General features: G+C 35.2%; 1 protein-coding gene across 1 annotated transcript in view; it reads left to right on the top strand.

Moving 5' to 3' along the window:
• TRIM9 (tripartite motif containing 9) overlaps positions 1-14,288 on the top strand; it is a 147,094-nt gene that overhangs the window by 93,145 nt on the left and 39,661 nt on the right. Inside the window, exon 7 of the mRNA XM_020991272.1 lies at positions 8,960-9,098. Within this exon, the coding sequence (XP_020846931.1) occupies positions 8,960-9,098 (139 nt within the window). The remainder of the gene's footprint in view (positions 1-8,959; positions 9,099-14,288) is intronic.

Raw genomic sequence — 14,288 nt, 5'->3', positions numbered from 1 at the left:
CCTAGAATCAAAAGACCTGGATTTGAGATCATGGAGCATTGCTCTAAAATATAGCCCTAGGCAAGTCATTTTACTTCTCTGAACATTTAGCCCTTCATCAATAAATGAGCATTATAATAATTTCATTATATTCTTAAAAGGTTGTCAAAAGGCAAATAATTGGTAAACCTTACAATATATTAAAGTATCAATTTCTATTTTCATATTTTATGTACTAATCAAGGCTAAAGCCCAATGATCACTACTATTCTAGTGAAGAGTTTGATGGATTATTTAGATTATGCATTGCCCCCTCTCATTTTCTCTGCTTCTCTACATCCTGTTTAAGTTTGAAATTATCATTCTTGTCCTGCCCTTAAATTCTTTCCAACTTCCTGTTTTCTATCAATTATTATTACATTTAGAGTCATAAACTCTAAAGTATCTTCAAGTCCTTCTTCTCCCTAGGCCTGTATATCCAGTTACCAAGTGCTATCATTTCTCTTACACAATTTCCCTTGGATCCTTTATAATCTCATGAAAAATAACTGTAATATTTTCCTAATCTGGTCTCCATGTATCTAATCTTCTATAGCCTATTTCATATACCACACTCTTTTGCTAGATTAATATTTTTAAAATAGAAATTTCATCATACCACTTTTATACTTTAAAACTTTCAGTATTTTCCCATCATCTACAGATTCTGTAGAACTCCTATATTATAAAATAAAATTAACATTTAGCAAGCATTCGCTTTATGTCAGGTACTATGCTAAGTACTAGAGGCATAAACAAGAACAAGAAAGACAGTAACTGCCCTCAAGGAACATATTACAATCTAAGCTTAAGGGGAAGACAACAGACAAAAGAAAGCTGAAGAGGCCGGTGCTACAGCATATCCTGTGAGGGTAGAAAAAGTGAAAAGCATGATGAAAATGATGGTTGAATCAAAACCAGGCAGATAAATGAAGAGATGGCTGGGATTTTGAGTTCTTTATAAATAGAGACTATGGGAGGGGGTTTTACCATTTCCCCCAGCCTTCTAATAAGAGAGACAGAAACAACTCAGGGCACTGATTAGATGTAAGAAGCAAAGCTAAAGCAATGTCCATGTTGATGAGTTTCCCCTAGTGAAGAACTTATTCTGAGTGGGGAGTGATGAAAATGATGGTAGAGTCAAAACCAAGTAGAGCAGCGAGTGGCAAATGAAGAGATAACTGAGATTTTGAGCCCCCTATAAAAGAACATTATAAAATATATTTTTTTAAATTCCTGCCTCTGAGTCTTCTGCTTTACTGAGGCAGCTAGGTGGCATAGAGATAGAAAAGAGTAGGATAGAGCACTGGGCCTGGAGTCAGGAAGACCTGGGTTCAAATATATTCTCAGATGCATACTAGCTTTGTGATCCTAGGCAAGTGATTCTATTTGCCTTCACTTCCTCAACTGTAAAATTGGGAGCATAACAGTATGTACCTCCCAGCACTGTTTTGAGGATCTAATGAATTAATATCTATAAAAGCACTTAGTACAGCACATAGTAGATGCTTAAGAAGTGCTCATTCTCTCCCCCACCCCTTCCTTATCAAACTGACCTATTCACTGTTCCCATATATGTTTTGTTTCTTCCCATATCCATGCATTTGTTCATACTTTATCCCCACCTGGAACACTGCTTCTCATTATTTGTTCTAGTTAAGATTTAGACTCCACCTCTCCCAGATCACAATTCTGAACTCTTGTCAACTTGGCTCTATCCTGGAGAGCCTGGCCTCCAGAAGGAGAGTTGGGCTCTTATATGCTTCTGGCTCATTACATTCTCATCTCACCCCACAGTAGAACTCTAAGGACAATTACTTAAACCAAACTTAAGTTTTGGCTTACATCTAGGGTCTCCCCAAAAGAGAAAAAAAACCAGGATCCCCTCTAGAAAGGTACCAAATATAATAGGTAGATCACTTACAGGTGAAATAAGACAGTTATTAATTGCATTAACCATCAAATATTTCAAGAGGTAGACTGGTACAATGGAAAACCTAAATTGCTTCTTAGGTCCCCTTCAGCTCTTAATCTATACTCATATAATCTTTGATAGGGGTTTGTATCCAAGATATACAGGGAACTAACAAAAACATATAATAACAAGACCCATTCCCCAATGAATAAGTATTCAAAGGTTATAAACAGTTATCAAAAGAAAAATTGCAATCTATTAACTAATTTAGAAAAAAATGCTCCAAAGCACTAATAATAAGAGCTTTCATGTCACTCTCAACAAATTGGCAAAGATAATAAAAATGAGAATAGTTAATGTTAGAAGGGTTGTAGAAAGATAATGTACACTGTTACTGGACCTGTGAATCAACCCAAACTTTCTAGAAAACAATCTTGAATTATGCTTTAAAAAAAGATTAAAATATTCTTTGACCCAGAGATACTGCTGGTAGGCATATATTCTAAAAAAGTTGGAGGTATAAAGAAAGGTGCTATATATGCCAAAATATGTGTAGTAAGAGTTTTGTAATAGGAAAGAACTACAAAAAATAGTTGAAAATGATTGATGAATTACTTAAAAATTTATAGTAAATGAATATAACAAAATATTACTTTACTATAAAAAAGAAGAATCACAAATATTGAGAAGTAGAAAGGACCTCAGTGGTCATCTAATGCAACCCAACACAAAAAGAATCCTACCAATAACATACCTGACAAGTAATCATCTAGTTTCTGATTGAACCTCTAAGTAGGGATCACCCTACACCACTCTAGGCAGCCCACTTGACTTTGCGATATCTCTAATTGTTAAGAAGTTTTTCCTAACATCAAACCTAAATTTGCATCTTAGCAACTTCCACTCATTGCTATTGATTCTACCCTCAACACAAGTCAAATAAAACAAGCCTAGGCCCTCCTTCTCATAAGATTGTTCAAATAATTGTGTTTCTCTTGGAATCTCCCCTACTCCAGGCTAAGCACACCCATGGACTCAAGTCACTTCATCATCTGGGCAATCTCCAGAATAATAAGTTGTGGTGTCCTTTTAAAAACTAAACCATAGTGTCCCTAACTGAACACAAAACTCCAAATGAGATCTGACAAGGACAAAGTACAGTGGAATTGTCACTTTCCTATTCTTGGAAGTTATGCTTCTCTGTGCCTAAGATTGCATTTACTTTTTTGGCTGCCATATCAAATTGTTGGCTCATATTGAGCTTACAGTGAATGAAAAATACCCGATCTTTGGTATCCAAGTGCAAGATTTTATATTTATCCTTATTTACTTGAATTTCACTAGATTTAGCCCAACACTCTAGACTGCCAAGATCTTTTTTTATATCCAGATTTTAAGATTCACTGTTTCTATTCTTCACAGCTTTGCATTATCTTAAAAAATGATGAGCTTTCATGCCATTTAGGATTGTATCCAAATCATTGATAAAAATATTAAACTGAATAAGGCCAATCACAGATACCCGGGGTACTCTACCAGAAACCTGACTCACTGGTATTGTACAGTTTAACAACTAATCTTCACGTATAGCTAACATAAGATATTTATCAAATCCTTTTCTAAAATCTAGATAAAGTGTTTCTACAGCACTTCCTTCATCTGCTCACTCATTTAGTACATGCATAAAAAAGGAAATGTTAATCTGGCAAGGGGATTGTTCTTGATGAAGGCTATAAGAGCTGCTTCCCTTTCTATATATTCTCTTGCCATCTCTTTAATGATCTGTTTTATAATTTTTCCAGGAATTAAAGTCAAGCTCCCCAACTTAGTGTTTTCAAATTCTGTTCTTTCCTTTTTTGAAAAGTGGAACAATGTTTGCTTTTCTGCAATCTTGTTATATCTCTCCCATTTTCCAAAATCTCTCTAATATCACTGAGAGTGGCTGAGCCATCCCAAATTTCCAAGTCATTTTTGACTGAAAGATAAAGCTCTTCTTAGCCATGTGACTAATAGGCAATTAGATGGGGTTTTCCCTTACTTTGTTATCCACTTTCCCTTAGTCATATTCTCACTATCATTTCAAGTATAAATGTCATTCTTCTTTGTAGAGAAACAAAAGTAAAATTGAACATGTCTACCTTCTCCCTATTTGTAATCAATCTGAGCAATCATCTCTTCTCCTTTCCCCCTCAATATAGTTTAAAAATAACATTGCTTTTCTGACCTTCCCTTAAGAGCTTCAGGCCATTCTAAGCTTTATTATTTCTTCACACTATTTTTACAGGACTATACCACCCTCATAGTCATCCTGTGTTACTGGATCTTACAAGCATATTCTATAAATTTTCTGTTTAAAATCTAAATTTGTTGTTAAATTCTCTATGCATTCATATTGCTTTATTTAAACAAATTTCATTTTATTCCTTATTAGAATTGTTTTACTTTGCATCTTCAGAACTCCATTCTTGTGCATCTTTCTTGTGCCTTGAGCAGATTTCCCTGAAAGCATTTTAGTCCATGATATCTTTCCTCTCTCTCCTGATTTCCCTAAATGTAGGATATATGACGGACTATGCTAGGGCTGTTCCTTCACCTATCACAAACTTTAGGATAGAGTGGTCATTTCTCCCAAGATTCCCATAATTCCCATCTCAGCAACCCTTTTACTAAGAATTTGATCAAGAATAGAATTTCTTCTTGTTGATTCTTCCATCTTTTGGTGGTTGGAATTATCACTAAATTATGTCAAGAAATTTTTGCTGCTCTATGCCAAATAGAGAGGAGTCTAGCTGATATCTGGATAATTGATGACCCCTGTCTCTAGTACCTTTGGGTCAGGCTTCAGATCTGTTTCCCAATCTCCCTTTCTATTTCCTCTTTCTGGGTTTGGGATATTTCAACCCTAACAAGCTATTTTAAAAAATGTAATGTAAGATGTGAGGGGAGGAATTGCTCAGCTTCTGTAGTGTGCACAGCACACTAAAGTGTCTCACTTTATGCCCATTCTTCCCAAGGACACTGGGAAACCAAGATGTTGTTGTTGGGATGTTTTTGTGGCAACTGTATTTATTGTTACACCTTAGTAAATGTCTTTGATGTGAACTAATTGTATCTATTGGCTGATAATGGAAATCATACTAGTGGGAGTTCCTGAGACATAGACACAAGAGTTTAAACTTATGGGGTATTTTAGAATAATAGAAGCACTTGTGCTCTGGGAACTCATGTTATGACTATGAATACCAAGCTGAAAGAGTACCCCAGAGGGGATGCTAAGTGACATACTAAGATTTGATGGACATAAAATCTAACAAGAATTACAAACCAGAAGCAATATATGAAATTCATTATAAATTGTAGAAGTGTTATAAAATGGATTAGGAAACAACATAACAATTCATTGCTTATGAGAAACATTCAAAGGCACCAAAAAATTTAAACGGATCGCTGTGATTTATCATACATTGCTCTAATGATAAAAGCAGAAATTGTGACCATAATTTGGAGTAAGGTAATGTAATAAATAACATCAAGAGAGAAAAAAAGGCAAATTAGATTCTCTTTATGTGGAATTAGTTGTCAAGTCTGACTGATGCTTTCTCAATAACATCTCTTGTATCTGTCTTCTGATCTCTACTCACAAAGCTTCTGTAACAGCTCAGGCTCTGATTACTTCTTGCCTGGACTATTGTAATAGTCATGTATGGGATATTTAAGAGGACTAGCACCTTGAGGGCTTGCTGAGCCCTTTTCAAGGCTGCTCATCCACCATTGGTGTCAACCTGGCACACAACTCTCACCAGTGGCTCCAAGAAACTGTAGCATGTGCAGTGGCTACAACCTTGGTAAAACTGTCTTGGCAGGTGGGCTAAATCAGGAGGAGGGTGACCATCAGGCCTCAAACCCTGTCAATGAGTTAAGGGATGTCTACCCCCAAGTATATGAAGATTTCCCTGGCAAAATGGGTGCATAAGAACAACTTGTTCCATTGGCCATGGAGGAGGCTAAAACAGGTACTGTGGAGCACTTAGAGTTTGGTCAGATTAATAAAATGCCAAAGTCATCTCCTGGGCCATTTTGACTTTTGTCCTGCCACTGCACTTAAATGACTCTAAAAGAGAATAAGGCAGATGACTTTGTGCCACTCTGACTTACTTAAATCCAGTTCATGCACTCATCAGAACATCATCCCATAATGGCATTGGTTCTTTTCAAAAATGAGAGATAAACAATAGCTTCACAATTGGTCTTAGTGGCTTCAGTCTCTCTCTTTCTTCTTCTAAGCTCCAAAGTGATTTTCCTATAATACAGACCTAGCCACCTCGCTCTTCCTATTGGAAAAAAAAATCATTAGCTCCTTATTGCCTCTAGGATAAAATAATACAAATCCCTTAAGTAGTCTTATTTTATAAGACCCTTAAAATACTCTCTGTTCCAGTCAAATTGGATTACTGGTTATTTTCCTATATACAATATTTCAACTTGAGCTCATAATATAATAGATTTAGAACTAGAAGGAACCTCAGTTATCATCTAGTTCAACTTGTACCCCCTCTCCCATTTTAACGATGAGGAAAATGAGGCACATTAAAGTTAAATGATTTGGTCAATGTCACACAAGTATTATCAGAGGTGGGATTTGAACCAATGTTCTCTGACTCTAGAGGTGGTGGTCTTTCCTACCATACTGCCCTTACATAATCAGACTCATGTCTAGAATGTGTTTCTGCTTTACTTCTTCCTCATAGAATCCCTCACCCCCTCAAAGCACATTTTAAGTGAGATTTTTTTTCGAATGCTCCCAGTCATTAGTGCTCTCTCCATCTTGAAACTGCTTTATATTATTTTTCATTTTCTTTGAACTTATTTACGTTGCATAACTCTCCTCCTACCCCAATCTCTGCCCCCTCCCCCAATAAACTCCTTAGGAGAAGAGATCTTTTCATTTTGACTTTGTAGTCCCAGAGCCTAGCACTTAATACACACTTAGTAAATGTTGGTTGAGTTGAATTGATGGTAAAGTAGATAATCAAAAGCATCACTATTAAATATAAGTATATCAAATAGCATAGTAATTCTATCAAAATCCGTAATTCCCTTTTGTTTGGTCAGATTCCTTTTTCAGAACTTGATTAAATAAAAGGGAATTGTAGATTTTAATAGAATATTGGGGAAACAATTCAATAGAAATATGGTGATTGTTAATTAGGAATCTTAGAGAATATACCTATATTTTATAATCATAGAGCACCTTTACAAATATTTTCATGTTCTAGGGTATATAGGACTCATAGATAAATGCAGAAAGATAGAAATATTAAACATATCATTCAGAGATCGAATACAAGAAAATTATAATTAAAAACATGAAAAAAAAAGATTCAAACCCCAAAGGATATCAAATAATCATATCCTAAACAAATGAACGTGTGTCATATAAACACTGAAAATTATGTTAAAGAGAATGACAACATTGGGACAATATGCCTAGTTTTGCTAGAAGTAGCTAGAACTTTCTTTGGTAGTTTTTCTCCTGGAAATAGTTCACAAGATTAGCCCTAAATTTAGAATTTGCCAGTTCCTGCTTGTTGAAATTTATATACTATAACTGTGGTTTTTCCCTGATTTTTGGACTATATAGGATGTAATTATTCATTTTTGGTCACTCAACAACATTTATGCTTAGTGCTTACTATAACTGAGAACTATGCTAAGCATTGGGGAAGATAACAAAGTTTATTAAATATTCCCTTCCTTCATGCAGTTTATAGTCTTCAAGGGGATAAGGTAAAAAGCTCCTGACAATAAATCAGAGTATTACATGATAAATTATTCAGAGAAGTGAAAAACAGTATTTTAAGATATCTGAAAGGGTAAGTTGTAACTAATAACCAGCACAGATCACTGGAAGGTTTATAAAGTAGGTTATGTGAGTTGTTGTTTTTTTAATTAATGAATTTATTTATTTTTAGTTTTCAACATTCACTTTGATAAGATTTTGAGTTCCAAATTTTCCCTCTCCATCTCCAAGACAGCATGTAATTTGATATAGACTATACATGCGCAATCATATTAAACATATTTCCATATCAGTCATGTTGTGAAAGAAGAATCAGAACGAAAGGGAAGAAACATGAGAAAGAAAAAAGAGAGAAAGAAAATAGTATGCTTCGATCTGCATTCGACTCTGTAGTTCTTTTTCTGGATGCAGATAGCTTTTTCCATCGTGAGTCTTTTGGAATTGTCTTAGATCATTACATTGCTGAGAAGAGCTAAGTTTATCAAAGTTGGTCTTTGCACAGCATTGCTGTTACTGTGTACAATGTTCTCTTGCTTCTGCTGGGTTGGATTTCAAAGGACGAATAGTCTTTCAGCAGTGGGGAGTTGTGGTTAAGAGGAAGGGAGTACAGCCCAAACATAGTGAAGTGTGCATAAAGATTCAGAGGTGGGAAAATACAAGATTTATTCTGAGGATAGTGAGTTATTCAATTTGGCTAGACAAAAGAAAGCATGATGGGAAAGAGAACTCTGGGCAAGGCAAAGTTTTCAAAAAGTAACATACTTTATGTGGAAGATATGTTCTGGACCAGTGGATTTCTACAAACATCCAACCGCATGTTGAAAATATCTTTACCTTTAACACAGTTTAATTGTTTTGGCAAATGTCTTCCTATTCTATTCTGTCAGAAGTCATTACTATTCTTTGATGACGTGCTGAGCTCTCTGTCATTACTGTATCAGTTAAGAATATCTTTTAGAAGACATTGAGCCCTAGTTCTTGACATCTTATTAAATATCATTCATAGCAATTATATTTGTGTAATGCAAGCCTTCCCTTCCTATTGAAAAAGTACCACATCCTTAATATGCAAGAGATACAGCATTAATCTAAAGAGATGTTACAAAACTTTCAAATAAAATAATAGTAGTCTTACTCTGCCATCATAAATCTCATTTAAACACCTCAAAACTCTTATGCTAAAAATGTAGGTATTAAAATGTGATGTTTCCTTTTTTTTAAATCAGGAGGTGTATGTTGGAAAAGAAACAATGTGCACAGTGGATGGTCTTCACTTCAACAGCACATACAGTGCTCGAGTCAAGGCCTTTAACAAAACAGGCGTCAGCCAATACAGCAAGACCTTGGTCCTTCAGACATCTGAGGGTAAGGCACTTCAGCAGTACCCTCAGAACAAGAACTGTATAGCATCTAAAATAACTGGCAAAGCCCCCAACCAAACACTACCATTGCCCACATTACTAACGGGTTTTTTTAGCTTAACATATATATGTATGGGTATATTTATATATATATACACACACACACACACACACACACACACACATATTTTGTCACAAAGTTGTTACTTTTCTCCTACTTTGAATAAATATATGAAATTAAAATGTGAACGCCTGCTGCCCAAAGTTTGCATTTAAACAATTCTGATCAGTTTTAAAAGTTAAATATAGAGATAGAAAGAGAGAGAGAGATGATAGATATAGGGATAGATATTTTCAGCAAACTCTAGATTAATACTCTAAAGAAATGGTTTCTCAAATGTGGTCATTAGGCTTTGGAACAAGCTCCCATTCCCGAAAGATAAACACTATTTCTCAATTTTGTTCAGATGTTTTAAAATATCTTTGTAGCTCCTGCTATTTCCTTAATGCAGCCCACAAAATATTTTCAATAATGTTATGGGGTTGGGGGCTTTTTTTGTTTTTTGTTGTTGCTGTTATTGTTGTTGTTGTTGTTGTTTGCTTGTTTTTGCTCAATGGACTCTAGGTAAAAGCATGCTTTGTTTGAACATGGCATTCAGGAAGAGTTTATATTCTGTGTAGCAGCACTGGAATGCTCCACTTTCTCATGCAAAGCTAATCACATCCACATGGGGAATACAATTACTTGGATGTACCACATAGAAAGAGAAGAGTAAGGCTGTATTACTTCACCATCTCCATCTTTGTCTACCCATTCGATTTAAGGCTATCTAGCACTATTCTAAATCTAGGAAACGTTCTCTTCTTTCTTGTATAGTTCACACCACACATTGTAGCAAGTTCAGAAAACAACCTTGAACCTGATGGCCAGTCCTAATATCTTAAGTGTTTTGTTATATATTTTATGTTAAAAGCATGTGATGAACCTCATGTGAAGGTTTAGAGACTGCCATCAGCGTCAAAGCATTTTTTTGGGAATCATCCAAATGAAGAAGTTTTACCCTATAGATCACTTTAGCCTTCATGTCTCCCTTTTTTATATTTTCCAGAGCATTTTTTCTCAATTTTATTTTGTAATGTATGGTACTGGAACACTGAGAAGTATGTTTGTAAGAATAACCCATAATGTGTTTTAAAGATGCTTATTTAGTAGGGGAGAACTGCAAATATCATGTAAATTGTGTTGATGTTTAGAAACACTTTGGGCCACATTTTCATAAATTCTACATGGGTAAAGTTGCCATTTTGGAAACATAGCTTTCTCTCTTAGCAGAGTTATTAATTTTAGAGTAAATGCTTTTATTCTTAAAGAGACATATTAATGTTTTGTCTGACTCTTTACAATTCTGAAAGAGGTTATTCTAACTGCCCTTTGAAAGAATCTCAAAACAGCTGCCTTAATTTCTATGTCTTTAAACCAACTGAATAGTGATGAGTAAAAAGACAAATGATGGAAAGAATTTACAATGAGGCTGCTATTACATACTATTAGAATCCTTGGAAAATTATTTCTATTCATTATAAAATATGGCCCAAAAGTCCACCAGAAATATAAAAACTTTATTAATATGGCAGATGGAACACTTCAGATTCCCTTTTCAGAATACAATATCACAAAGCAGATATTAAATTTATTTTAGTAATAATTATAATGTGTCTAATTCTGTATATTTCAATACTAAAATTATGTACCATAGTAACAGATAGAGGGCTGCTTTCTATGAGATATCTAATGAAGTGAAGGAACTGTAAAGTAAAATAAATGTCCTGAATTTTAAACTTGCACGATTTCTATAAATATAGAAATACAAAGAAAATCCTATAATCATATAGCTATTGCTCCACATAAATCATATTTCCTATAATAAAATAAAATTCACATGTATACTTTCATGAGAATCTTGGTCTGTTCTGTGTCTTTTTCCCTTTTCCTCTCCCCATAGTAACACTCACAGTAAGGTAAGTTATAATTTTAAAAACCATTTTTTAAAATAAAACTTCATAAAAATTCCAGTTGAATTTTTCAAAATTCTACTACAATTAGGTTTGGGGAAGATAGCATGAGTCCTTGACACGTGGAGCTTGTAGTTTTACTGAGGGGAAAGAAATAAATATAGATAACTATAACATATAATATTACATAAGAGGTACAATATAGAGGTTCAATGCCAAATGCTATGTGAAGTACATGTCATTAATAATGGAGAAAAGGTGTCAGAGAAGACTCCATGGAATAGATAGCAATTAATTTGAGCTTTAAGAAGTAGGTAGCAAGTAATGATAACAAACAGAATTTATAAAGGCACCCAAGCAAAAAGTACAAGGATTGTTTAGGGGGCAGAGAGCTAGTCAAGTTTGGGCATGGCATGCAGTGCATGAAGGGGAATGATATGAGATATGACTGGAAAGGCAAGACAGGAGGAGGTTACATTATATTGTAAAGGATCTTGAATCTCAAGAAAAGGAATTTAAGTTTACTTGGAGAACCACTTAAGATATTTATAAGAGGAATGATATGGCTGTATCTATTGCATGTATGAGGATGTGTAGAAAGAATAATGAATGGATAGAAGCTAGGAGAGATTTGGAAGTGGGAAACCAATTAGTTTATTGCAATAAATTGTAATTGCAATAGGACTTTTACAATAATACAGGTGAACCTTAATGAAGGGCTTTAAGCAGTAAGACCAAGGAGTAGTAAGACTACTACTAGGGAAGTGAGACTTAGGGGAAAAGGATGGCTTTGAGTCATATTGTCAACGTGGAATTGAGAATACTTGGTAAATAATTAGATGAAAGACTTGATAAAATAAATTGCTATAAAAGCCAACAAAGTTGTTATCCACTGTGCCACCTAGCTGCCCCCCGGGGTACATTTAAAGATAAAAAGTGAGACAATTTTTGTTCTCACAGATTTTGTATCATACAGGTCCAAAAGCTTTTGTGCAATTTTAAGTATTAAAAATTTTTTTTAATTGCACTAAGACTTTTGGGATATGCTGTATAGGAGGAAACATTTGTATATAAGTATACACAGAATAAATTTAAAAACTAGCAATTTTATATGATTTAAGGTTTGCAAAGTGCTTTACATATGTCATTTCATTGTATCCTCATATAAACCCTGGTCAGTGCTATGACCCCCACAGTGCCCAAGGCAGTGTTCAAACAAAGGTTTTCTTGTGTCCAATTCTGGAATTCAATTCACTGTGCCATCTAGCTGCCCTAACAACAAAGTAGTCAAGGAGGGAGGGCATTAGTATTTGGGGAAATCCAGAAAGGTTTCATGTAGGAAGTGGTTCTGGAGCTAAGTCTTCAAGAAAGGAAAAGATTCTATATGGATTAGTTTAAAGAGGGAATGCATTCCAGGCACAGGAAATGGCCAGTAAAATGGCGCAGAGACAAGAGATCAAGACCTTTGTGTGAGAAACTGAGAGAAGACTCTTTTGGCTGGCTCATACTAGGTGGGATAGGGAGAAATATATAATCATGCCATAAAGATAGATTGGGTCCAGGTCGTGAAAGACGTTAAAAGTCAAATAGAGAGGTTTAAATTTTATACTAAGAACAATGGGGAGCCACAGAAATTTACTAAAGATCTATATAAAAGATGGGTTGGAATGGGGTGAAATAAGGCAGAGAGATTAAATGCAATATTTCAATAACAACTGTGTAGGGTCTAAGAGATATCATTGTGGTAGAAATAACAAGATTTGAGCCTGAATATTTGGTTTGAAAGAGAAATTGAGTATAACGCAGAAGTTACAAACCTTGAAGACTATAACAATTCTGGCATCCTTGGTAGAAACAAGGAAATTCAAAGGAAAGATTAAGTGTAAAAGATAATGAATTCTGTTTTGAATGTGTTGAGTTTGAGATGTTTCCAGGACATACAGTTAGAAATGTACAATAGATCATGTGGGGAAAGAGCTCAAAGGAGAAAATAGGGGTGGATATTTAGATGTGTGAGTTATAGGTACAAATACGATCATTAAACCTATGAGAGTTGATGAGGTCATTAAGAGAAAGCATAAAAAGTAAAAAGAGCCCATGAGGGAGTCTTGGGGTAAATCCACAGTTAGAGGGCATGATACGGATGATGAGACTCCAAAGTAGACTAAGCATTAATCCTGCTGTAATAGGAGAACCAAGAGGAAGTAGACTAATGTTGACTGGACCTATGATTTCATTGATAGAGGGAACTTCTGGTTCAGAAAATTGACTCTACCAGTACAAATTGCCAACTTCTCTGCAACTTATACTTCTAGATAGTTGCCTAAAACACTGAAAGGTTAAGTGACTTGCCTAGGATGATACAATCTGTATGTTTCAGAGGCATAAATTAGATCTGGGGCTCTCTGAACCCAATGTTAGCTCTTTATCCATCATATCACCCTGTTAGGAGAGAGTAGCATCACGAAAACCCAAAAAGGAGAGAATACCTAGGAGAGTGAGGTCAACAATCAAATGTAGAAAATAGGTCATAAAGTATGATAACTGAGGAGAAAAAACAACTGATTGGTCAATTAAGGCACCATTGATAGACAGAGGGAACAATTCATTTTAGTAATAAGGTCAGAAGCTATATTATAAAAGTTGAGGGGAGAGTAAGAAGAGAGGAAGTAGAAGCAATAAGTGTAAATAATTTTTTCTAAGAGTTTGGCTGAAAAAGGAAGGAATGATATATGATAATGGTTTGAGGGGATGGTGGTATCTAATAAAAGGATCAGTTTTTGCTTTGGTTTGTTCCATTTTATTGTTTGTTTATATTTTTTAGGATGTGGGAGACATGGGCATATCTGAAGCCAATAAGATAGTAACTATTAGACAGGGAAATATTGATGATTGAGGATTAAATTTACTGGAGAAGACAGGAGGGGATGGAAGCAAGGTTGAACATAAAGAAGTTGGCTACTTCCTTATCAGAGACTAGAGCAGCATGGGGAACCTGCAGCCTCCAGGTTACATGTGGTCCTCTAGGTCCTCAGGTGCAGCCCTTTGACTGAATCCAAACTTCACAGAACATAAGTTTGGATTCAGTCAAAGGGCTGCGCCTGAGGACCTAAAGGGCCACATGTGGCCTGGAGGCTGCAAGTTTCTCACCCCTGGACTAGAGGAAAGGAGAAGAGAGTGG

Source organism: Phascolarctos cinereus, unplaced genomic scaffold (assembly GCF_003287225.1).
Source record: "Phascolarctos cinereus isolate Bilbo 61053 unplaced genomic scaffold, phaCin_HiC Scaffold_2;HRSCAF=192, whole genome shotgun sequence".
NCBI classification, from domain to species: domain Eukaryota; kingdom Metazoa; phylum Chordata; class Mammalia; order Diprotodontia; family Phascolarctidae; genus Phascolarctos; species Phascolarctos cinereus.
This window is presented reverse-complemented; position numbering and strand designations above follow the sequence as displayed.